This window comes from Monodelphis domestica, chromosome 3 (genome assembly GCF_027887165.1).
Source record: "Monodelphis domestica isolate mMonDom1 chromosome 3, mMonDom1.pri, whole genome shotgun sequence".
Classification (NCBI taxonomy): Eukaryota; Metazoa; Chordata; class Mammalia; order Didelphimorphia; family Didelphidae; genus Monodelphis; species Monodelphis domestica.
The window spans coordinates 435,291,391-435,318,337 of record NC_077229.1 but is presented as its reverse complement, the minus strand read 5'-3'; the positions used below and the strand labels follow the sequence as shown (position 1 = coordinate 435,318,337).

General features: G+C 37.2%; 1 protein-coding gene across 9 annotated transcripts in view; it reads left to right on the top strand.

Annotated features, from left to right (window-relative positions):
- ALPK2 (alpha kinase 2) overlaps positions 1-26,947 on the top strand; it is a 189,052-nt gene that overhangs the window by 125,831 nt on the left and 36,274 nt on the right. For 8 of the 9 annotated variants that reach the window (XM_056824488.1, XM_056824487.1, XM_056824484.1 and 5 more), the window contains 4 exons: positions 2,624-2,751; positions 2,856-2,891; positions 13,702-13,976; positions 17,918-18,006. In XM_056824488.1, coding sequence (XP_056680466.1) covers positions 2,624-2,751; positions 2,856-2,891; positions 13,702-13,976; positions 17,918-18,006 — 528 coding nt within the window. Of the gene's footprint in view, positions 1-2,623; positions 2,752-2,855; positions 2,892-13,701; positions 13,977-17,917; positions 18,025-26,947 lie in introns of all 9 variants that reach the window. The other variant, XM_056824492.1, reaches the window with a different exon arrangement.

The window sequence follows — 26,947 nt, the reverse complement described above, 5'->3', positions numbered from 1 at the left end:
GGTGTTTGCATTAGGATGTTCATTTACAGTCTCCATCCCCAACCATATCCCTTAGACCCATGTATTCAAACAGTTGTTTTTCTTCTGTGTTTCTACTCCCACAGTTTTTCCTCTGAATGTGGATAGTGTTCTTTCTCATAGATCCCTCTGGGTTGTTTAGAATCACTGCATTGCCACTAATAATAAGTCCATTACATTCGGTTGTACCACAGTGTATCAGTCTCTGTGTACAATGTTCTCCTGGCTCTGCTTCTTTCGCTCTGCATCACTTCCTGGAGGTTGTTCCAGTCTCCATGGAATTCCTCCACTTTATCATTCCTTTGAGCACAATAGTATTCCATCACCAACATATACCACAATTTGCTCAGCCATTCCCCAGTTGAGGGGCATCCCCCCGTTTTCCAGTTTTTGGCCACCACAAAGAGTGCAGCTATGAATATCCTTGTATAAGTATTTTTGTCCATTATCTCTTTGGGGTACAAACCCAGCAGTGCTATGGCTGGGTCAAAGGGTCGATATTCTTTTGTCGCCCTTTGGGCATAGTTCCAAATTGCCCTCCAGAATGGTTGGATCAATTCACAACTCCACCAGCAATGAATCAATGTCCCCACTTTGCCACATCCCCTCCAGCATTCATTACTTTCCTTTGCTGTTATGTTAGCCAGTCTGCTAGGTGTGAGGTGATACCTCAGAGTTGCTTTGATTTGCATCTCTCTGATTATAAGAGCTTTAGAACACTTTTTCATGTGCTTATTAATAGTTTTGATTCCACTTTCATATATTTTAACAGACATTAAGTACCTACAACATGTAAAGCAATAGGCTCAGAACCAGGTCACAAAAAAAGAGTAAGAATGGGACAAAGCCTCAGAATTTACAGTCTAATAGAGGAGATACAGATATATACATAAATAAATTTAATCTATAATAGAATTATAAAAAAAAATAGGAAGAGGCAGTTAGGCAGCTCAATAGATTGAGAGAAAGGTCTAGAGATAGGAGGCCCTAGATTCAAATCTGACCTTACACACCTAAGCTCTTTGATCTGGAATTTAAGGATCTTTATAATCATGTACTTAGCCTGTCACTCATAGGTCTCTCACACTATTCCTCTTCCTGGGATATGAAGATTGCTAGTCTAGCTCTATAGCCTAAGATCAGTATATTTGATATTTTTACTAACTGGACTATTCACTTTTCCATGAACATGTCCTTTTCTAAACATGCTTAGTATACTCTAATCTTGTCTCCACCAATAGCCTGTTGAAATCCTACCAATTCTTCAGGACCAAATCCAAATGCCATCTACTCTGCAAAACCTTCCATGGTCAAATTGACCAGAAAGTTCTTTTCTCTTCTTGGAACTTTTATAGAATCTCATATATATATATATATATATATATATATATATATATATATATATATGTATGTATGTATGTATGTATGTATATATACACTAACTTTCAATTCCTAGCTTTTTTACCTCCTCCACCAAATCTCACTGAGGGCAGGGACTGGACCACCTTCATCTTTGTGTTGCCCTGAAGGTCTAGTATGGTGGTTTATACATAGTGGGTTCTTACTAAATCTTACTAAATCTTTGAATGATTAAAAATGTATGTTTGACTGACTAAAAAATGTAATGAATGTAGTCTCAATTGTAATGGCAAAACATATAAATATAAATGTTCATTGTCTTACACAATATATATATATTGTGTATATATCAGGAAGTGAGCTTCAAAATAAAAACAGGACACACTCATTTACTGAACCCCAAACCAAATCAAACTCAGTCAGGTGGGTTTTTTTTTTCACTTAAAAAAAAATAAATCAAAGCTCCCCCTCCTTCCCCTCTGTCAGTTTTCAAAATCACGTATGTGCCAGGCATTGTGTTAAGCATGAGAGTTGCAAAGAGAGGCAAAAAAAAAAATCCTTGCCCTCAAGAAACTGACAGTCCAAAGAAACATATAGAGAATGAATTTGAATCAAAAGAAACCCATTCATTTTCCACAGTGATTGAGCCAGAACAAGACACAAATATCAAAATATTCACCAAACCAGACACAAGGCAAAGAGTTGTTTTATTATATATTTACATATAAAATTATATTTTAAATTCATTAAGGAGCAGAAATGTCACTTTCAATACTTTTGTAAAGTGAAGATCCCTCTAATAGTGCAGATACTTATTGCCCCTTAACTGATCCATTTAGTCAGATTCAATTTTGAATGCCTAGTTTTCTTAAAGCAGAACATCATACAGTATTCATATGATTGAGAGGAATCAAGGCAATGTACATATAATGTAATCCAAGGGCATCCCCATTTTGGTGCTTTATGCTACAATGGCAGATTTATTATCTTAATGGATGGGCATATTAATATTTCATGGTATTGCACAAATATTGGTGCAAGATCATGGTTGCTAAAGTCAATATGCCCTTTGATAAAATGTAATGAGCTAACCATTCTTTATAGGTAAATAAATTGTTAAACAACACACCATAGTGGTGGTTGCAAAAGACAGGGGAAAGGATAACCAGAGCTTTTCCTTGCATCTTAGGAATATGACACTTCAAAAAAGATTAATTTTGTAAATGTTAATGTTTTCCATTCTCAGTGCAGGAGATAAATCAACTGTGTCCTTGGCCATCGTTCAAGCAAGTAAAAAAGATCAGGGCTTATATTATTGCTGCCTCAGGAATGGTTATGGGAAGGTGACAGCTGAATTTAACCTAACTTCTGAAGGTAAATCTCAACTTTCTCTTCTCAGATGGAAAGCATAGTTACAGTCATTACACTGATGATTCTGGTACTATAGCCTTTCTCTCTCATCTTTTGTCTCCTTTTAGTTCTGGGGCAGCTTTCAAGTCACCAGGATATTAAAGGTAAGTCAGGATGGACTGTCAGAGAAAATGGGTTCACTCTTAAATCATGTAATGGGCACCTCCTAATATAAATGATGGAAATAATGCATTCCTTTGGACAGATAACAAGTAGAATAGATAAATTACAAGGGTGGCTGGAGAAGTGAAAGGCAATCAATAAGCCACTTCAATCTCTCATTTTGTTGCTTTTGGGTAAACAATATTTACTACTATATTTTTGCCAAGTATTAACATCCTGGAGCTTTGTCATTATCAAGAATTAGAAGTTAGGCAGTGCTATATTATTTTAAGTTTATTGATATCCTTTGTATTTATATCACATTTCTTTTCTTCCTGATTCTAAATTCAATTTTATTTTCGGTTCCAAATCCTCTCCCCCTCCCTTACCCATTGGGAAGATAACAAAAACAAAACCTGTTACAAATATAGTCATACAAAATAAATGTCCACATTAGCCATGACGAAAAAGAATTAGGAAAAAGGAAGAAAAATATATTCTTCATTTATCACTCTGAGTCCATCAATTTTCTATCTGGACATGGATAGTATGAGTCATCATTAGTCCTTTGGAATGGTGATTGGTCATTGTATTAATAAGAGTCTTTCAAAGTTGATTACATTTACAATACTGTTGTTAATGTATAAATTGTTCTCTTGGTTCATCTCATTTCACTTTGCATTAATTCATACAAGTGTCTACACGTTTTTTTTTCTGAAACTATCTCCTTCATTATTACTTTAGCATAATAGTATTCCATCACATTCATATGCTATAGGTTATTTAACTATCCCCAGTTGATGGGCATATCCTCAGTTCATAATTCATTGCTACCACAAAAAGCTGCTATGAATATTTTTGGACGTATGAGTTCTTCTCCTCTTTCTTTGTTCTCTTTGGAATATAGAACTAATCACGATATTCCTGGACCAAAGTGCATGCACTTTGGACATATCTCCAAATTGGTCAAACTCATTCACAACTTTTGGCACATCTTCAGCATTTGTCATTTACTTTTTTTCATCCTAGCTAATCTGATGGCTATGAGGTGATATTTTAGAATTGCTTTAACTTTCATTTCTCTATATTAGTGAACTGGAACAGTAAAAAATATGGCTATTTATAGCTTTTCTTTCTTTCTCTGAAAACTGCCTATCCTTATGCTTTGACCCATTATCAATTGGTGAGTGGTTCTTGTTCTTATCAATTTGACTGGATTCCCTATATGTTTTTATTTACAGAGAGAGAGAGAGAGAGAGAGAGAGAGAGAGAGAGAGAGAGAGAGAGAGAGAGAGAGTTTCAGGTTCTGCTCACTTCTCTCTGCATCAGTTCATACAGTCTTCCCATGTTTATTGGAATTCCTAATATTTGTTGTTATATTTTCTATCTTAGTATATGTGCCAGCAGTGGGATCTTGGGATTAAAGACTATAGACATTTTGGTCACTTTTTTAAAGATATAATTCCAAATTGCTTTCCAAAATTGTTGGAATTCACCAACAGCATCTGAGTTTTCCCACAGTCCCTTCAACATTGATTTCTTGTTTCTTCCAGTGAAATAATATTCCATTACTTTCATATACCACAATTTGTTCAGCCACTCTCCAATCAATGGGCACCCACTTTGTTTCTAGTTCTTTGCTACCGCAAAGTGTTGCTGTGAACAGTACTAATGCTAAAATAGGCATTTGGAATGAGGACTTTCAGGTTAGAGTTTCTATTTGAGGGTATCTATCATTTATAGATTTGGTAGTTGAGGGCAAAAAAACAAAAACAAACAAAAACCTCAAACCAACCCCATGCACAAAATTAGACTTTCTTCCACATTTCTCCCTCTCTTTTTTCTGCATGGACTCACAAGCCATCTCTTTTATTGCTTCCATTGGCTGTTCAGCTATGCATACTGATAAGCACATTTCCAAAAAGCACCAGGTATTTGGCAAGAGCAAATCCTTTCATCTGTACTTCAATGCAAATGGAAGGAAAGTTTTCTCCTTTGCCTTTGATACCCACATGCTCTCTTGGCTCAACAAAGGCTCAGGAGCCATTCCTCAATCTGCTCACATCCTGATTATCTCCTCCACTGAATGTGCTCTGGTAAAGTATTCTCCTGCAGCAGATCCCTCCTCAGGGAAATGTCACCCTCTGTGCTGAGAGACTTTTGGGGGAGCAGGGTAGAAATTGCAGTTGATTCAAGAGAGAAGAGAATTTCGCTTCAGTTAAAATGCTTTTGGGCCATTTTGATAGTTTATGCTTATTATAAAACAAAAAAGAAGCACAAGATAAGACAAAACACACCCCAAACACACAGTTGAAGAGATTTTTAATGAATTATTTGTGAAAACAGCAGGAGAAAGGCAACCAGATTGTATAGAATATTTTACTCATCAAAGGTAATGATCAGAGGCACTAAGGTGCTCTGGAAAAAAGCACTAGTGTGGACACCAGGGATTATTATTGTTATTGTTCAGCTGTTTTGGTCATGTATGATTCTTCATGACCTCTCTTGGCATTTTCTTGGCAAAGATACTAGAGTGTTTTGTCATTTCCTTCTCCAGCTCAGTTTATAGATGAGGAAACTGAGACAAACAAGATTAAGTGATTTATCCAGGGTCACACAACTAGTAAGTATCTGATGCTATGTTTGAACTCAGGTCTTTCTGACTCTGAGTCCAGCATCCACTGGACCACCTAGCTGTTTGGACATCAGAGACTAGAGGTTCAGATCCCACCTCTCATGATTATTTCCTGTGGAACTTATATCAAGTCACTTAGTCTCAGTTTCCTCATCTGTAAAATGAGAACATTGTGCTAGATGACTTCAGAGATCCTTTCAAACTAATTTATGAGTTTCTGTACATGTCTGTCCAAGAGAGATTGGGATATTGATATTTTTTGAATTGGACCTTTGATTTCATTGATACAGGGAACTCTCACTTCAAATGTAATATCATACAACTTATAGTCTTACTTATTGTACAACTTATAGTCCAGATTGCCTGGGCTATTGAATGGTGAAGTGAAGGAGTCACATAATCTATATCAGAGTCAGAATTTGAATCTAGATCTTCTTGTTTTCCTGGAGCTAGCTGCTAATCCCACTATACTAAATTCTTTCTTTATAATCTCATATAATATAACATATAATATTATAAACAGTGTCTAGCTTGAATAATAAGTAATCTCTGACTCCATATCAGGAGGAACTTTCTATCTATTAGAGTTATTTCAAAATTAAATGGCTTTCCTTGAGAAGTATTTCTCTTGCTAAAGTTTTTCATCAGAGGCTGGATGACCTCTTGTCATTTTTAGGCTTCAGGTGGGCACTAGACTGGATGATCCCTGAAGTCTTTTCCAGCTCTGAGATTCTATAATTATCTGGCTCTTGGAGCCTCTGTACAAAACTAATAGAGCAGAAAATAAATTTGCTTCTACTGTGGTTGGTGTGTGCTATACCTGCTGGTTGGCCTCCAAGCAAAAATGTCAGACAGGATTCCCTATCCATTTGTAAATCACAAACAAAGCTCTAAAGTCAGGCAGGTCCCCTTCTTGCAGTCTGTACAGAAATGGTTTCATTGTGTTCTATACCTTTCCTGCTGGGGTGTACGTTCAGGGAGTTGAGGAAGGACTGGACCAGCACTTCTGCTGTGAGGGCTGCTCATCCCCTTTTGGGGTCCATCTTTCACCCAACTCTTACCTGTGGCTCCAAGAATGCACAGTGACCAGACCCCAGTAAAACTGTCTCAGCAGAAGGGATCATCCAGGTGGGAAATAGCAGATGGGTCTCAGATCAGTCACTGAGGTAGGGAGATGTCTAATTCAGGCATGTGAAGACTTCTTCTGATGGAATGGGCAGATGAGAACAATTTGTTCCAACTGCATCCCAGGCCATCACCAGTCATCCTGACTTGTGTCCTGCCACTGGCCTTTGGTGACTTGGGAAGGGAGAGTAAGGCGGAGGACTTTGTGACACTCTGCCTCATTTAAGTCCAATGCATGCACAAGTCAAGACATCCCCCATGATGTCATTGGTCCTCTTCAAAAACAAAGGATGAACAACCACAACAGCCTGTTGTGCTTGATGCTATTTGGTGAATTTGGGTTTGCATGCTCAGGTTTTAAGAGTGTGTTTTGAGGGGGGGTTGTTTTTAATTATTCAACAGAATTGAAGCTGCAGTGAGGGTTAAGGTATTCCACAGTGTCAATGGTGCCTTCGTCCTACTGCAATAATGAAACCAATCAGTTTCTCGTCTAGAAGTTTTGTGGGCTTCTGACCCTCTCCTCAGAACTTCTGGCTCCTCTGTGACCATGGCTACCATGCTGCCAGCTTCCATAGCTCTCTGGGGGTGCTGAGGGCCACATCCAAGCTTGTCCTGCCTTTATAAGATGGAAGAGAAACCATTGCAATCAGTTGTTTCTTTATTAGCTTTGTTTTCAGTTCCAGGGCACTCCTACCTGCCCTTTCTTACTAAATGTCTTCTGAATGTAATTATAATTTCTGTCTTACAATTTGCATTTTGCAAGGTGCCCTCTGATTCAAAGCTAATAAAACTAAACCCACAAGAAACTCAGAATGAGTGTCATGCCAGCTACAAGCGACAAGGTATGCATGATGGCACTATTAAGGTTATGGATGCATTTGGGAACCACTTTCCTCTTGTTAACTTCAGGCTCTGCTCCTCCTGTCTCCATTGAATCTGTGTCATATAGCAAAGCCTTCTGAGAGCTGAGATGTTGATTTCTGCTCAACAATTCCACAAACAAATCCAAATAGGTTTTTGCTAACTCATGGCATGCTTCCTGTTTTATTTAAGCATCATATCAAGGCCACTGATAATTTCCTGTCCTGGTGGTGCATTGGGCTTCTCTCACAATTTTAGGCTATCTGACTATTTACAATATTGAAGGTATTTTGCAGATAAGAATTTTGACTGAAAGTTTTCTGCAGAATTGTCATATAGGTAAAGTCTACCTTCATCATTCTCTTCTTCCTGTCCTTTCCACCTTTTTATTTCCCAGCCCCAACTCCATCCTTTCTTCTCTCCTGCTCTGGGTGGAAAAGAAATATAACTATTTGCTTAGATGTTGGGGACTTGGCATGTTCAGCTTTCAAAGCAAATTATAGAATCTACCCTTTAAAATGCCTTGACCCATAGGAATGAATTACTAATGGTAGCATTTCAAGCATAGACTGAGAGTTCCTAGAAAGGTACTAGGTCTATAAACACAATATAGCATTGCATGGGTTCCAGGTTCAAATCCTACTTCTGATATTTGTTACCTATGTGACCTTGGAAAAATCATTTCAATAATTCTCTGGAATATAATTGTTTTAATTTGTAAAATGAACACTAGATGACCTCAGGCCCATTCTAACTCTAACTCTATAATCCCATGATCCATCTGGAGATGCTTCACCAGCAAACAGTCTATATGCAGGAAATTGTGGGGCAGACATTAAGCCATAGTCTCAGGATCATGTGATCATCATTTGGGGGCATGAAACAAGAATGTGCTGAAACCAGTTCAGAATGACTTTAGAGAGCCAATAATTAAATTTTCAGTGTGAGGATTTATGCCTGGGAACTCAGTAATTACTATAAACCAAGATTTGATTTATTGTTTTGTTAATTGCCTAGACTTAAGAAAATGATGCAGAAAATATTAACAATGCAGATTAAACTTGAAAGCTCTTTCTGCTTTTTTTTTTCAGAAAGTAAGCTTTTAAACATTTACCATTTACTATAGCCCTAGCTAAAATGGACCATGGAAGTCATGTAAGGTCTACTCCTCTAGCACTTCTGAAACCACAGATGGTACTCTGTGTCTTCTGACTATAAATTTCCTTTTTATATTGAATTCCCAGTCTATAAGGGAAAAAGAGCTCATCTAGGTTTTTTCCACACTCCCAGGTACCTTCAGGACAGCAGATGACAAAAGAACAACCTGTTTAAAACCATCAAAGGCTGGCATGACTTTGAACACTAGATTAGATGGCCAGAGATGCCAGTAGAAAGAGGAAAAGAGACCTATGATTCATCACTTGTATATACGGGTATATGATTTGGAGTTTTGGTTTTTAAAGATTACCCTATTACAAAAATGAATAATATGGAACTAGATATTGAGTGATAATATGTGTATAACCCAGTGGAATTGCTCATCACCTTCAGGAGCAGGGAGGGAAGAGGGGAGGGAGAGAATATGAACTATGGAACCATGAAAAAATATTTTAAAAAAGAAAAAAAGAAAAGGGAGCATTTTCCTAGGATTTATATTACTTATGCTCTATTAAGCCAATATTATTACATATTGACCTAGTGGGGGTGGGTCTTCCCAAGGCCCCTAAAATCATACCACATTACTATTGTTCAGTCATGTCCAACTCTTCATGACCCAGAGGGCCGTACTGTCCATGGGGTTTTCTTGATACATAAAATGCTCTGCCATTTTCTTCCTGCTTTGTGCTTATTTCACCTTCCACCAGGCATTTTAGAAACAGCCTATGTAAGAGATAAGAAGAATAGCCTTGGAGGTAGGAAGACCTAAGTTCAAGTCCAGCCTCGGAAACATACTGACCTCATGAACCTGTGCAAGTTGCCTAACTTCTAGCACACCCAGGCAATTATCTGAGACTAAGAGACAGAGACATTTCTCAAGAGCTGGACCCACAGAGGAAGGTTGCACGTTGGAGCTTCTCTTCGTTTCAGTTTCAGACAGAAAAGCCAAAAAATGAAGACCAGAATAGGGACTGGGTTTGGGAATGTTTCTTCTAAAATCCCTGCACTAGCTTCTGCCCTACATTACTCCCCCCAAATGTCCTGAAGGACGCTTTCATTTCAGCCACAGGGAAAGAGAAGAAATAAGACTGGCGTTGCTTCTTCTATTGCTGTGTCTTTGTCAAGCAGCCTGGATCTGTTGCAAATCACAGGCAAGGCTGCTAATGACATCCCATCCTGTGCTCTGGTGTTGTTGAAGCTTTTCCTTCTCCCATCCCCACATTCTCTCCTGGACCACCATCTTCTTGAAGGATTGTCTGAACCAATTTTGGAATTCTGCTTGGGTTGCAGAAATGCTTAACCCTTTTGATAAACTTAAATGTTTTATTAATTAGTTCTAGGCACTTCTAGATTTTAAGCAAGGGGATTATCAAATAGAATGATTTATTTTTTAGTAGACTATTATTTTTAGCTCTATAGAGTTTATTTGTTCTCCTATTGGGGGTCAGGGACCAGCCTGTGGAATTAGAAATCATCATGCACAAGAACTGAAAAGTCTTTGGGTTACATATAAAGATGGTTATTCTTTTGTGAGGCAAATAGATCAGTGCAGTGGATAGGGTGTCAGCCCTGGAGTCAAGAATACCAGAGTTCAAATCTTGCCTCAGGCATTTATTAACTGTGTGACCCCGTATCAAGTTATTTAATCCTGTTTGCCTCAGTTTCATCATCTGTCAAATGAGCTAGGGAAGGAAATGGAAAGTTGCTCCAGTATCTTTGCCAACAAAACCCCAAATGGGGTCAAGGAGGATCAGATACAAATGAAACAACAACAATATTCTTCTTTTGTGTAAAGCATCATTAAAAAAAAACTATATACATATATATATACACACACATACACACACGTATGTGTAAATATACATATGTGTGTGTCAACCTAAAAAAACACAGAACCACTAAAGTAGACAGTAAAACCCAGTCTTTAACCAGGAAAGAGATAATGCTCAATATTTGGCCACCACACAGAGTCAAGCACCTAAAAACCACAGAGCCAAGGGCTTTGGGACTCTGGGAAGAGTATCTCTGGGAGAATCACCACAGGAGATGATTCTCCAAAGATCAATAAAACATAGGACTCATATACCTTTTGGGGAACTAGGTACAGCAAAAATGCATGGACCGGTTGTAAGCAGGCTTGGAAAAGAGGCTGTAGCCAGAAGCTGGCATATCAGGGAGTGATCTACTACAATGGATACTAAAAGGATGGTTCCTGCACTCTGATACAATGGGGGAAAGTTCTAGGACTAAAAAAGTACTTAACATTTGACTGCATCTACTAATCCCACCTAACCTGGGATCATTAAGTACTTTAAGATCTATTGTTCAGTCTGAAAGGGTCAGTCTGGTACTTCCCTAGGGGAAAATTCTCAGGGGACAGGGGCAAAATTGGGGTTCCTAAAAACCCAGATGAGGTGTGTAATATAAATTGCTGTTGATAAACATATTTATCTGTTTGTCTATATGACTATAGACCTAGAGGATTACCCTGCTGTCTAGCCATAACTGATGGAAACTTTCACTCATCATTTCCCCCCTTTATCTTATATTTTAAAAACTAAATTTAAAACTTTATCTTATATTTTAAGAACTAAATTAAATTAAATTTCTAATTAAAATAAAAACTAAAATAAAAGCTAAATTTTCTCATTTTAAAAACAAAATATAAAACATTTAAAAAATCAAATTAAATTTTAATTGAAATAAATTAAAAACTAAATTTTCTTATATTTAAAAAGCTAAAGAAAAACTTTATCTTACATTAAAATTAATTTCTTCATTAAAATAAAAATTAAATTAAAAACTACTTTTTATCTTATATTTTAAAAAACTAAACACTAAATTAAAAAACATGTATTTTATTTTAGTCTTATAAACAAAAGAGAAATCTCCCTATTTCCAGCTTGATCCACCTACATATAGTTCTTATGCTCAAAGACTCAGGTGGATCCAGTATGATTTCTTTAATTCAATACCCCAAAGCTAGACTAAATGGAAGCCACAGCTTCCTCCTAATACCCTAGCAAGGAAAAGCCCATTTTGTCTGCTATTCTCCTGTCTTCTTGTAGCCCATTACAAAGAGAAAGCAGCAGCAAAAGACTGCAGATCTGGCTGACAGTCTCATAATGGTATTGCTTATCCGTCCTGCTTTTCCTGGTGTGCAGCTCTCAAAAGTGACCTGCATTTTCTATTTAGGAAGTCCTCCAGCTTCTTCCTTCCTGACTCCTTTCTGATCAATAATTTGTACTCTATACAATTCAGTCCCTGACAAATAGCTGCAGGCCCCTGCAGTTTGAGAACATGGCTTCTGACACAGACCACAGACTGTGTTCTTTTAAAGAGATCATACTGGAAGAGAGAAAAACAAACCATGCTGCTTTTTCCAGAGTGTATTTGAAGCACTTATAAACAGATTACAATAAGATTTTTGAACTGAAGTATAGAATTGTCTTAACAGAACCAATTCCTCCCCCCCCTTTTTTATTAGTAAGCTTGAGGTAATAAATGGATGTTAGAAAATCTAAATAGAAGAACATTTGAATAAAATCCATCTTATTGTCTTTTCTCAGCCAATCAGAAGGCTGGTGAAGATATCTTCTGTTTAAAATCGAAGCAAATCTCAGGGAACCATTTGTCATGGGAAACATAATATCTTGAACTGACAATGAAAAATAGCCCCGTCAGAACACTCAAGAAAAGAGTGGTATTCCCCACTCCCAGGAGAAAAATATTTTTTTAAATCCTCCTATGTTTTCTCAAGGGTTTTTCAAAGAGAACTTTAATTGCAACTGTTCTTTTTTTCCAATCATTTCCTATATCTGAGAGTGTGTGGTAGAGCAGAATAAAAGGCTTGAAAATCAGGAAAACTTCATTTCAGCTGCTGCCTTTGACACATATTGGCTGTGCGAATGGGCAAGTCACTGAGCTTCTTATTGCCTCCTGGTAACTCTTGGAGACAGTCAATTGCAGAATGCTTGATCTCGGTAGGGAGGGAGGGTTTCCACTTCAAGAGTTCTTTATACTAATGAAGTCCACCCAACCACCGACCCCCTGTCCCAACCGCAACCCCCCCCCCCACCCCCCAATCGTGCATGACTATTTCTAGTCTTTGTCTTCACTTTCCGCCTTCATCTACCCATTTATACTTAGGCACTATTCCCATTCCCATTATTATCCTCTGGGTTGAGTGAAAAATTGCCTTTCTGGTTGGTCTCCCAATGTTTGCTCCAATCAGTCTTCTGCTTTCCATGCTTCTCTGCCTGATCAAACACTGGTTCTACCTCTATTCTTCTTCAGGAACACAACTCTCCTCTCTATGTATTTCTTCTTTTCCTAATTTAATTATCCATTCTTTTTAGAGTTTGCTATACAATATTATGATATTTGCATATATGTGGATACACAATAAAAAATCAAAAGCCTGTAAAGCAGGGCAGCTAGGTAGTACGGTTGAGTATAGCACCAGGTCAGGAGTGGGGAGAACTAGGGTTCAAGTCTGACCTCGGACACTTCCAAGCTATATGACCCTGTGAAAGTCACTTAACTCAAATTGCCAGCCCTTACTGTTCTTCTGGCTTAGAATACTAATTATTAATCTCTATAAATAAATATTTACTTATTTATTTATATTATTAATTAATCAATATATTATCTTTTTAAATTTAATTTAATTTAAAATTTTAAAAATAAAAAATAATAATTAATATTATTAATTAATTTAAAAATAAATATAAATGATTTTCTATAAATAAAAATACTAAATATTATTTTATTTTATTCATATTTCTTTTATTAGAATTATAACAATTATTTTATTTTGTGTTAATAATATATAATGTTATTATTATTATTTATTTTATAAATATTGATTGATATTAAATATTTATTCTAAGACAGAAGGTAAGGATTTGAAAAGATTTCTCTATCCTTGGTTGGTATTGTACTCTGTATAAGCATGTTAAGTTATGGGTTAGAATTGCACATAGGCTATAGTTAGAGTTGCTCAACCCAGCCCAAACCATTCTTTGTTTCAGGATTTGAAGAGATAGAATTCAGCCAGCTTATCTTCAGAGAAGACTTTATCAGTGACAGCTATTTTGGGGACAACTTGCACGGTCAGATTGCAACAGAAGAACTCCACTTTGGAGAAGGGGTCCACCGCAAAGCCTTTCGAAGCAAAGTGATGCAGGGCCTCACTCCCGTGTTCAGCCCTGGCCATGCCTGTGTACTTAAAGTGCACAACGCAATTGCCTATGGGACCAAAAACAATGATGAGCTTGTCCAGAAGAACTACAAACTTGCTGCACAGGTGGGTCTTCCTTTCCCCCAGTGGAGCCAGCTCCAAAAGATCAACCCTCAGGGTATGAGATTTGATGATGTTTTCAGTTCAAAATCTAAGTCAGGGTCAATAGTAGCTCCTCTCAGGCAGGAGTTTTTAACTATTTTGTGTCACAGATACCTTTGGCCATTTGGTGAAGCTAATGAACTCCTTAAATAATTTTTTAAAAAACATAAAGTAAAATACATAGTATTACAAGGGAAATCAATTATATTGTAATAAATGATCTATTTATCTACTTATCTAAACACATCCATGGTCCCCATTTTAAGAGCCCCTCATCTAAATAAAACATTTTTGAAACCTTCTTTGGATCTCTGATAATTAGGGACCTGTTTTAAAATGAAGGATAAACATGGCAGACCATTTGATTTTGAATGGTTTTATTTAACTTGTAGCTCCACCAGCTCTTCACAAAAAATGGGGCTGGGCACTATTGAAGTGAGAGTTTTAACTACACTTCAGTATTTGGGGGAAATGTCCCACTTAGTAAAGCCAAAGTCATACATAAAAGTCCCTCCTTCCCAGGAATGTACCAAATTTCAAGGGCAATAAGATACCACTAATCTATGTCTGAAGAGTCAGCTTTGTCTGCTTCTGTTTGGGCATTTCCACAGCAGAAGTAGATATTTCATACCCTTAGACTATTGCCCAGAACTTTTGGGACAATTTCAGCAGAAACAGAGCAGAAAGAGGGCATTTTAGTGGCCCCTGGCATTGTGAGTCTCCCTTACTGAAGGAGCAATCTATTCACATGAGGCCAGCCAATAATGATTGTTCTTTTTTATTTAATTTTGAAAATTTTATTTAATTAATTAATTTAGAATATTTTTCCATGATTAGACTCATGTTCTTTCTCTCCCCTCCCCCTAGCCCATTTCTGTAGCCAAAATGCAATTCCAATGGGTTTTACATGTATCATTGATCAAGACCTATTTCCCTATTATTGATAATTGCACTAGGGTGATCATTTAGAGTCTACATTCCCAATCATATCCCCATTGACCCATGTGATCAAGCAATTGTTTTTCTTCTGTTTCTCCTCCCACAGTTCTTTCTCTGGGTGTGGATAGCGTTTTTTTTTTCTTTCTCATAAGTCCCTCAGAATTGTCCTGGGTCATTGCATTGCTACTAGTAGAGAAGTCCATTACGTTCGATTATACCACAGTGTATCAGTCTCTGTGTACAATGTTTTCCTGGTTCTGCTCCTCTCACTCTGCATCACTTCCTGGAGGTCGTTCCAGTCTCCATGGAACTCCTCCACTTTATTATTCCTTTTTGCACAATAATATTCCATCACAAACGTATACCACAATTTGTTCAGCCATTCCCCAATTGAAGGGCCCCAGCCCCTCATTTTCCAATTTTTTGCACCACAAAGAGCACAGCTAAGAATATTTTTATATAAGTCTTTTTCCTTATGATCTCTTTGGGGTACAAACCCAGCAGTGCTATGGCTGAATTAATGATTGTTTTTGTCAGACAATTAAAAGCTGTTCTGTTCAAAGCTGACAGATCAGGGAAAGTAGTGAAATGGTGCTACATTACCATTATTTATGTGCTAGAAACTTTCTAGGGTCCCATTCACTCACTATTACTATATCGCCTATCTTGATGCCATCCATTTTCCTATACATTCCTAGCATATCCTCTGAGAACCCAATCCATACTGTCCTTCTATTGGTAGATAGAATATATATTTGGAAGGTAGTAATCTGAGACCTCCTGGGTCCAGTCCCTGATGATAACCTAGAAAATGATTACTCACTGGGAAATTCAACAGACACAAATTTCCTTTCTTCTTCTCTATCTATTTCTACCTAAGTTTGACACAATTCAAGCTATCAATTTAGGGAAATGATGATTGGCTGAGACTTTTGTCACTTTACAATTTCTAGAGCCTGATATATCTACTCATTGCTTGCATTTTTACCAATCATATTCATTCTGGTTTTAGATTGGTTCAGGAAGCCAATCTAATTCTGTATACCCATCAGTAGTCAGTCTGGCATAAGAACAAATGTGGACAACACATCATAGGATCAGAGAGTATGATGTTTAGAGCGAATTTACAGATTCATCCCATTCAAGCCATTATCTAATACACAGATCTCTTTTGCAGCATCTCTGGCAAATAGATTTTTTAGCTTAGCTTCAAGGCCTCCAGTGATAGTGGATTCACTACTTCCAAAGGAATTCTATTTTTGTATTTTTTTTTAGCAATCCTAATGATTTAGTAAATATTTCCTTATTTATTTAGCCAGAATCTTCCCCTTATTGCTTCCATCTATTGATTCAAGTTCTGCTCTTATAGGTCAAGGAAAATAAGTCTAAAATTATTTTTTCTACCTGACAACAGTTTAGATACATGATGACAGATTTCATGTTTCTCCCATGCCATCTCTCTTTAAGAATGACTATTAATTAATTAATTCCTTCAAGTGATCTTTATATGACATGATTTCAAATTTCTTCACAATCTTGATGGCCATTCTTTGGATGTATTATAATTTGTCCTTTGCAAAGTTTGTTGATCCCCAAATATATTCTAAATAGTATAGAGTGGAGCTATCATCTCCTTCACTTTGGATATTATACTTCTTTTATTAAGGATAAAAATGACATTAATTTTCTCAACTGACACAGCAAACTGCTGACTCCTTGAGTTTTACAGTCCACCAAAACTCTCAGGGATTTTTTTTTTACATGAACTACCAGGTAGCACACATTTTCCCCTTCTGATACTTGTGAAATTGGTTTTTTGAACTTATTTAGAACTTTAAACTGATTCCTATTAAAATTAAGCTTATTTTATTTCATTCATAACTTTAAGATATTTACATATCCTTCTATTCTCATTCTTTTTTTTAAGCCATTACCTTCCACCTTAGAATCAATACAATGTATTGGTTGTAAGGCAGAAGAGTGGTAAGGGCTAGGAAATAGGGTTGAGTGACTTGCCCAGGGTTACATAGCTGGGAAGTGTCTGAGGTCAAATTTGAACCTAAGACCTCCTGTCTTTAGTTCTGGCTCTCAATCCACTGAGATACCCAGCTGCCCCTTGTTCATTATTTTAACCAACATTTTCACCCTCCCTTCCATTTCATATCGTCTGCAAATTTGATGAGCTATGATCTATGTCTCCAGATAGTTCTCTGAGATAATTTGTTTTGAATTGAGATCTCTTTTGATTTAAACTTTTTTTATTTAATTATTTCTATTTTGAATGTAAACACCTGGAAAGAAGCATTTACAAATACAAAAACTGTGCAAAAACCATGGTATATCCATTTAATACTTCTTATTTTTCTTAAAATACTTAATACGTTCTACACATTGCTTTAAAAAACTTTCCTGATTAATATATTCCCTTTGAAAGTATTTCTGTTCTCTTCTCTGAATTTTAAAGATTGTTTTGATGCCCCTCCTCTCTCTCATATCGTTATTACCAATTCCCTTCCCTCTGTTCTTCCCAAACTTCCAATCTTCCAGTTAAAAATCAGAGAGATAAAAGAACTCCTGTAATAAGTAAGCACAATCAAGCAAAATGAATCTACTCAGCAGCCATGTCTAAAATGTGTGTTCATCACGTCTCTGTCACAAGGTGCATAGCCTGTTTCTTCAAAAACCTTCCAGAGCCATCATTTGTCATTGTATCGGTAATAGTTGTTAAGTCTTTCAAAAGTTTTGTTTTTCTTTCCCAATATTTCTGGCATTGTTCTCCTGCTTCTGTTGCCTTCTCCCCAAGATTCTTGGTAAATAGAAGTCCTTTTGTTTGTGACCATTGAGTGTGCTTGGTTATCCTAGCCCTTCCTAGGGAATGTGCTACCTACTTACTCCATGTCTTCCCCAGGGATTGCTGCCCAGCTTCCTCCCTAGTAACATGCATTTTCTTGTTCTTGGTGCTATAGGAATGTTATGTCCAAAATACTGCCAGACAGTATGCCAAGATCTATGCTGCTGAAGCCCAGCCTTTGGAAGGTTTTGGAGAAGTACCAGAGTGAGTAGGCATGTTCAGGTTTGTAATGTCCCCCATCTGTCTCACTGGAGATGATGCTGGACACAGTGGTGGGATGGTTGCAATGGTGGGAAAGAGGGATCTAACAATACAATTGATCCTAAGCTTCCAGGGTCACAGAGACATTTCCCTGTCCCAAGGGAGGAGAGAGAAAACCCATACAGGTCAAGTTCCTGACTCCATGAGCAGCACTTATCCTATGGAGGAGCAATCCCACTGGATGTGATCTCATTCATGGGACAGCCACGAATAATGGTGGGGCTTGGCTTATGCTCAATTAGGATGAATAGGATATGGTGTTTGTCAAGGAATGCAATACTTCTGACTTTTCAGCTAGAGGACAAGCTCTTTGTTTTCTTAGGGGCAGCAAGATGGGACTGAAGTCAGAATGACCTGAGTTCAAATCCATGTTCAGACACTGACTGTGACCCTGGGAAAATTATTTAACTCTTATTTGCCTCAATTTTCTCAACTGTTAAATGGGGATAATAACAGCATCTACTTTCTAGGATTGTTGTGAAGATCAAAGGAAGTAATAATTGTAAAGCATTTAGCACAGTACCTGGCACATAGTAGGTGCTATATAAGTGCCAGCTATTATTGTCTACTTTTATGGGCTATTAACATTATTAGCTTCTAAATGAAAAGGATATAATTTTATATCTCCAAAGTGTTTTTATATATGCAATTTCATAGGAGTGGTACAATAATCCATGATGCATATTACATGTCCATATTATGTGTTTTATACTATTTGATCCATATTAAATATGTACCTGCTTCCCCTGTGATAGTAAGCTCTTTGAGAGACTTTCCCTTTTATCTTTGTCTTTGCATAGTATCTGGCACAATGTATGGCACAAAGAAGTTATTTGTTAAATGTTTGGTGGGGGGATGGTTTGGTGGGAATGGCGCCATGATTTTATTGATGTACCAGTGCTAACCAGCAACTTCTTTACAATCAATAATCTTAGTTTCCTCCAACCCTGAGGTATTAAATGACTTGTCCTCCATTTATAAAGCTAGTACGTGTCAAAGGTAGTATTTGAACCCTGTCTTCATGACTCTAAGGCAGACCCCTCTTTCCTACCCTTGCAACCATCACAGCACTGTCCACAATAAATGTTTGTTGACTGACCAATTGTTATGATTATAAGGTCTGCAACCTCAAAAAAGAAATGGCAACGTGACAAAGTAAAGTGATGGTCTTAGATTGGGAAAGATCTGAGTTCCAGTTCTGCCTCTGAGAGATATTAGCCGGGTGGTCTAAGGACAGGTCACTTAATCTTTCCTTTCTGAAGTTCAGGCACTATCCCTATAATGCTCTATCACCTTATGGGTGGGTCATGATCTATGTCAGAAGAGGGAGTTCCAGCATCTATGAAATTATAGATTCTCCAAAGTATTGTCCTAATGTTTACAAAGTGCTTTACTCACAATAATTTAAGAAGCTGCTAGTGTCATTGCTTCCATTTGACAGTTGTATAAATTGAGACTTAATCAAATTAAGTGACTTGCCCAACATAGAGTAATAAGTTGGTCATAGTTAGTGATGGAGGTCACCCTCTAACCCATGGGCTTCTTCCATTCTACCACACTTTCTGACATCTGCTCTGTTCACTAAGCAACCTAGCTGCCTTTCTAGGAAAAAAGAGGTTGTCATTTGCCCAGGGTCGTTAAGTGTCTGAGGCCAGATTTGAACTTAGGTCTTTTTGATTCCAAGCCCAGCACACTATCCATTGTGCCACCTAGCTTCTCTATCCCCTCAAATAATAACTGCTATTTTAGAGGGACAGGAACTAGACTTAGAATTTCTTTGGAACAGAGAATTCCTAGGTAAAGGAACTCCTTCTACCAGAGTAAGTGATTACCTCTGCAATTTGACATTATATTGAGTTAGTTGCCTAAAGCATTGAGTATTAAATAACTTGCTGAAAATTGTACAGACAGTTATGTCAGATGTAGGATTTGAACTTAGCTCTTTCTGGTTTTAAGGTTGGCTCTCTCTATACTAAACCATGCATCTTTTCATGCCAGAAGTCTTACCATTTCTTGGTGTTTTTTAAATGTTCCACAAACCTTTTCTATGCAGAAATCTTATAAAGTCCATCATGCAAGTATTAGGAGTCTCATTCTATAAAGACCCTTTAAATAACTTGCTTAAGATCACACAGTTAGTGAATGGCAGAGCTGAAGCTTGATTCTGAGTTTCTGGCTCCAAGTCTTGATTGCCCTCTTTGCTATGCTGCCTCTTCACTGGTCATGGTAAATTCCCATATTACACACACACACACACACACACACACACACACACACACACACACACACGCTCATTCGACCAGTCTTTTTGATGACCCGAGGTTTACTTTTGCCAGGCATCTGGTCAAAGTTTAGAAGCAGAGTCTGTAACCATAGAGCCTACTAAAGCTAAATGACTCAAATGGGCACTGAGTCCTTGGCCATGGCTTCATTAATGAAGCACAATGCTCTCATCTGCTGGGCTAATTAGCCACAGAAAAGAATCATAATTAAGCACTGTGATCCTCTCTTTCATAGGAATGCTAAGAAATCCTATTTAGAAAGAAAAATACAAAATCCATAGACACTTTAAAAAATTTGTATTTTATTTTCCCAGTTACATGCATCAAACTTTTCAACATACATTTTCTGAAATTATAAGATACAAATAGTCTCTCTCTCTTCTTTCCCTCCTCACTCCCAGAGATGGTAAGCAATTTGATCTGGGTTATACATGTATTATGATGCAAAGCTTATGTCCATATTTGTCATTTTTATAAGTGAACCAAAACCCCAAAATAAAACCCCAGATAAACTAAAGTGAAAAATAGTGTGCTTTGCTCTGTATCCCCACTCTAATAGTTCTTTCTTTGGAAGTGGATGGCATTCTTTATCATAAATCCTTTAGAACTGCACTGGATTAATTTACTGTTGAGAGTAGCTAAGTCTATCACAGTTGATCATCCCACAATATTGTTATTACTGTGTACAATGTTCTTGCTGGTTCTGCTTATTTCATCTCACTTTGTATCAATTCATATAGTTCTTTGTAGGTTTTCTGGAAATCTTTCTGTTCATGATTATAGAATTCCATCACCATCATATACCATAATTTGTTCAGCCATTCCCCAATTAAGGGACATTCTCTCAATTTCAAATTCTTTCCCACCACAAAAAAGCTGCTTCAAATATTTTTCTACAAGTAGATCCTTCCCTTCCTCTCCCCACTTTTAAAAAAATCTGGGATATAGACCTCATAGTGGTATTGCTGGAAGCATGCAAAAGATATGCATAGTTACATAGCCCTTTGGGCATATTGCCCTCCAGAATGGTTGGACTGCTTCACAGCACCACCAAGAAAGCATTAGTGTCCCAATTTTGCCACTTCTCCTCTACATTTATCACTTTCCTTTTTGGTCATATTAACCAATCTGATAAGTGTGAGGTGGTACCTCAGAGTTGTTTTAATTTGCATTTCTCTAATCGAGTTATTTAGGATACTTTTTATGTGATTATTCATAGCTTTGATTTCTTCATCTGAAAACTATTTGTTCGTATCCTTTGATCATTTGTCAATTGACTGATGACTTGTATTCTTATAAATGTGACTTATTTGTCCCTATAAGAAAGAAATTTGCTATATATCCCCCCCCCCCAGTTTGTCAGTACTCTTCTAATGTTGGTTACATTGGTTTTGTTTGTACAAAATGTTTAAATTTAATATGATGAAAATTATTCATTTTGCATCTCAAAATGTTTTCTCCCTCTTTTTTGGTCATAAATTTCTCCCTTCTCCATAAATCTGATACGTCTTCTTCATGTCTAAATCAAATACCCATTTTGACCTTATCTTAGTATAGAGTGTGAGATCTGGTTTAAACCTAGTGTCTGACATACTGTTTTCCACATTTCCCAGCAATTTTTGTTAAATAGGATGTCTTATCCCAAAAGCTGCAATCTTTGGGCTTATCAAGCACTTGATGGCTAAGGTTATTTATCCCTGTATATTAATAGCTAATCTATTCCGTTGATCTACCATTTTCTTTCTTAGCCAGTGCCAGATTGTTTTGATGGTTACTTCTTGATAATACTGTTTGAGATGTGGTGCTGCTAGGCCACCTTCCTTCACAATTTTTCATTAATTCCCTCAATATTCTTGACCTTTTGTTCTACCAGATGAATTTTGTTATTATTTTTTCTAGTTCCATAAAAAACCTCATAGATTTTTATAATGATGGATTGTTAACATAGTTTTTCAGCCCACTGCCTATCTATCAAACCTGTGAAAAATTGTAGAGGTCCAAGATATATGATTACCTGCTTATTTCTAAGGCCAATGCTATGTATTTATATATGCATGCATGTTGAAAGATGAAAGAGTATGGTAGGCTGTACTGAGATTATCTGAAAAAATTATTAAGAAGTTGATAAATGAATGAAAATCAAGGAAGGAATTTGGCAGTATTTATCAAGTAGCCACCACAAGTGAAAGGCTACAAAGATGAGTAAAACAAAGACCCTGCCACATCAGGGCATTTATAATCTATTATCAGAGACAAAAAACAAGGGCATGAATTACTATAATGTAAAGTAGAATACGTGATACAGTGGATAGGGCTCTGGGTCTAGAGTGAAGAAGATTCATCTCCTGACTTCAAATCTGTCCTCAGACACTTACTAGTTGTTTGACCCTGGGCAAATAATTTAACCCTGTTTGCCTCAGTTTCCACATTTGTAAAATAATCTGGAGAAGGAAATAGTAAACTACTCTAGTGTCTGCCAAGAAAACCAAAAGGTGTCAAGAAGTATCAGACTCGATTAAAAAAAAAGAAAGAAAGAAAGAAACAATCCCTCTATAAGAGGAGAAAAGAATGGATTCCTTGCACATAAAGACTGCATACCCACAAATACATTTTAGTTTGACTTCTTTTCTGTTAAACACAGTAAGACAGGAATTAGATTGAATTAAGGTCACATGCAACAAGAATTACTCCTTATCACTCCACTTAAATATTTCTCTCAGCCTCTGAAGGCAGAAAAGGACTCAAGAACAGCAGAATGGGGAAATTCAGGCAATCTGCTCCTAACACATTCATAACTCCCAAACCACAGACCCCTTTGAAAACATATCAGGGGATTCTTGCATCCAAACCATATTTCTCTCCTTCTTCAAATAAGGGAGTAATTAATTTGTGACCATACCCCAGACTTCTCGAATCCTAGGAAGAATTCCAGGAAAATGCTGGGAAAGATCTTGAAAGGTCATCTTTAAGAGGAATATCTAAAGGGTGTGAGTCTTTCTTGTAGTTCTCCACCCTGGGACCCATTTTAGAAAAGCATGAAATAGACAGCATTTTGGATGCCATCCGCATGGGTACATTATATGTATGCAGCAAATGAGCTAGGATCTGAGGGCTTTGTAGCTTTGTGGGCTTGGAGGCAGAACAATCCCAGTTGGCAGTAATGCTGGCCAAGAGAAGGGGCAGACTGAGGAAGAAAGGGACTCATGAAGAGCAGAAGGGAAAGGTCACCCAAAATGCTCCCCCCAATATTCAAGGGTCTTCTCTATTTTGAACCATACAGAAGGAAAAGGATCTGAGCCAAAGGGGCCTGAACAGAAAACACCAGCAGCAACTGTGCCAGACTTGAATTTGATAAAGAAATCTTTGTCCCCACAAATACTGAGGAGAATTTCATGGTGCAACTTCTGACAAGCCAGGCCAGCCCCACTGTTTATCTTCTTCATATGATGATACCAGTCCTTGGGAGTCCCCATTCGGAGATTTATTTATAGTAAAATCAGAGTCTTCAAGGGAATATGTTATAGATGAAGACAGCTTCCCATTTAAAAATTCATGATCATCCAGGGAGCCAAATTATGTATGCAAATGAAATCCCACTGGGCAGGGACTAGGCTTAATTAATGTGCTGAACAGTGCCTAGCCATTGTTGGTATTTTATAAATGCCACATAATTAATGAATGCATATGCAGTCCATGAACCCTTTCAGCTCCACTGAGAAGACAAGTGGCTGGTTAGATTCTCAAGGACTCACTAAGGGGTACAACTGTGTAGCCATGAATACCTCTAAAATTAGAGCAGTAAAAGCAAAGAAGCAAACTTAGCAGACATGCCATGAAAACTATCACTGTAGAATTGAGTTGTGGGGTGGGAAATGCTTCTTTTTTTTCCTTCAAGAACCATTCAAACTCTTGGTGGTAGATGAGAATTGTTTCCTTTCACTTTACCAATTTCCCTCAGCACCATGGCTGGTCTTAAAGAATAGATTTCCAAGAAAGACCCTGACTCTGCCTTCTTACTCCCCCATTACCCACTTCATCTTTTAGCCAAGCTTGAAATTTCTTTAATAGAGATAAAGTCTTTCAGTCCATAGTTATTAGAAAAAGTGCAAAATGCAAAAACCCTCAGAAGAAGGAGCAGAGTGACTTGGGATTACAAAATCATTCATCTGAACCACAGACATTTATTTAGCACCTATCAAGAGCTAGGTACTAGGGGAGATACAAAACTAAATAAGACAGAGCTCTTCTTGACCTGGAACAGATTAAAATCTAAAAGACAACTAGAATTTTAGCTTTGGAGTGGATCTTGGAGATTTTCTCCTTGTTTTCTTTTCTTTTTTCTTTTTGAAAAATTTATTTAATTAGTCCATTTAGAATTTGTTTCCTTGGTTACAAGAGTCATGTTCTTTCCCTCCCCTCCTGTAGCCAAGGCACAATTCCACTGGGTTTTACATGTGTCCTGGTTCAAAACCTATTTCCATATTATTGGTGTTTGCACTAGGGTGATCATTTAGAGTCTGCATCCCTAACTATATCCCCATCAACCCATGTGATCAAGCAGTTGTTTTTCTTCTGTGTTTCTACTTCCACAGTTTTTCCTCTGGATGTGGATAGTGTTCTTTCTCATAAGTCCCTCAGTATTGTCCTGGATCATTGCATTGCCACTAATGGAAAAGTTCATTGCGTTCGATTGTACCACAGTGTATCAGTCTCTGTGTACAATGTTTTCCTGGTTCTGCTCCTCTCGCTCTGCATCACTTCCTGGAGGTTGTTCCAGTCTCCATGGAATTCTTCCACTTTATTATTCCTTTTAGCACAATAGTATTCCATCACCAACATATACCACAATTTGTTCAGCCATTCCCCAATTGAAGGGCATCACCTCATTTTCCAATTTTTTGCCATCACAAACTGCACAGCTATGAATATTCTTGTACAAGTTTTTTTCCTTATTATCTCTTTGGGGTACAAACCCAGCAGTGCTATGGCAGACTCCTTGTTTTCTTTTCTTTTTTTTTTAAACCCTTACCTTTCTTCTTGGAGTCAAGTGTATTGGCTCCAAGGCAGAAGAGTGGTAAGGGCTAGGCAATGGGGGTTAAGTGACTTGCCCAGGGTCACACAGCTGGGAAGTGTCTGAGGCCAGATTTGAACCTAGGACCTCCCATCTCTTGGCCTGGCTCTCAATCCACTGAGCTACTCAGCTGCTCCCTCCTTGTTTTCTAAATGAGAAAATAAAAAGCCCTCAAGTCCCCAGCTGCATTGACTTGTCCTGGGTCATATATGACTAGTTAATGTTGAAACTGTAATGTATATTCAAACCTCCCAAACCTGGGAGAAAACTTCATAGATAATGACAAAAATGTAAAATACTCTTATAAAGGTCGGGTGATTGGTTTTGTGGCAGGATTATAAAACAAATCCCTGTACATATCAACATTTCTATGTATTACCAACAAAACCCAGCAAGAAGAGCTAGAAAAATCACCTTCAAAATAACTGCAGATAGCTTAAAATAATTTGAATCTATCAGCTAAGACACACACAGGAACTATATGAACACAATTACAAAACATCTTTTCACATAAATAAAGACAGATCCAAATAACTGGCAAAAAATTAATTACTTATGGATAGGTCAAGCCAATATAATAAAAATGAAATTTCCCCTAATTTACTCATTCAATGCCATACCAATCAAGCTAGAAAAAATGATATTTTATAAAGCTAGAAAAAATGATAACAAAATTTATCTGGAAGAACAAAGGGTCAAAAAAATCAAGGGAATCAATGAAAAAAATGAAGGAAGACAGCCTAGCAGTACCAGATTTTAAACCAGATTAATTCTATAAGAGGGTAATTTTCAAAATAATCTGGTACGGGATCAGAAATGAGTCACTGATTAGTGGAATATATTAGGTAAACAATATATAAAAATAAATGACCATGGTAATCTTGTGTTTAATAAACTCAAAGACCCAAACTTTTGGGACAAAACCTCATTATTTGATAAAACTTGGAAAATTGGAAAGCATTTGGGAAGAAACTAGGCCTAAATCAAAATTGCACACTTTATACCAAGATAAGTTCAAAATGGGCACATGATTTAGACATTATGGGTTATATAGTGAGCAAATTAGAGAAGCCTGGAGAAAATGACCTATCAGTACTAAGGATCAAAGGAGAGTTTATAACCAAACAAAACAAAGAGAGGATCTTGGATGATAAGGGGATAATTTTGATTACAGGGTTGGAAGATAGGATGAGTTTTAGGCCTGAAATTTGGCTGAATCTCTGAGCTTTAGTTTTCTCACATATAAAATGAATAGAGTGTAGAATTATTTATTTAGGGCTTGAATGGACCTTAGAGATCACTGAGTCTAACTCACTTTACAGATGAGGAAATTAAGGGCCAAAGAAACCCCATGACTTATCTAGGGTTACACAGATGGCAAAAGTCTGAGATATTTGAACCCAGATCTTCTTGATTCTAATTTCATCACTTTCTCCTCTAAACTATATTGTCAACTGAAGTGGCCACTTCATCTGTCTGGGCCTTAATATCTTCATCTATAAAATGATTGGAGTAGGAGACCTACAAGATC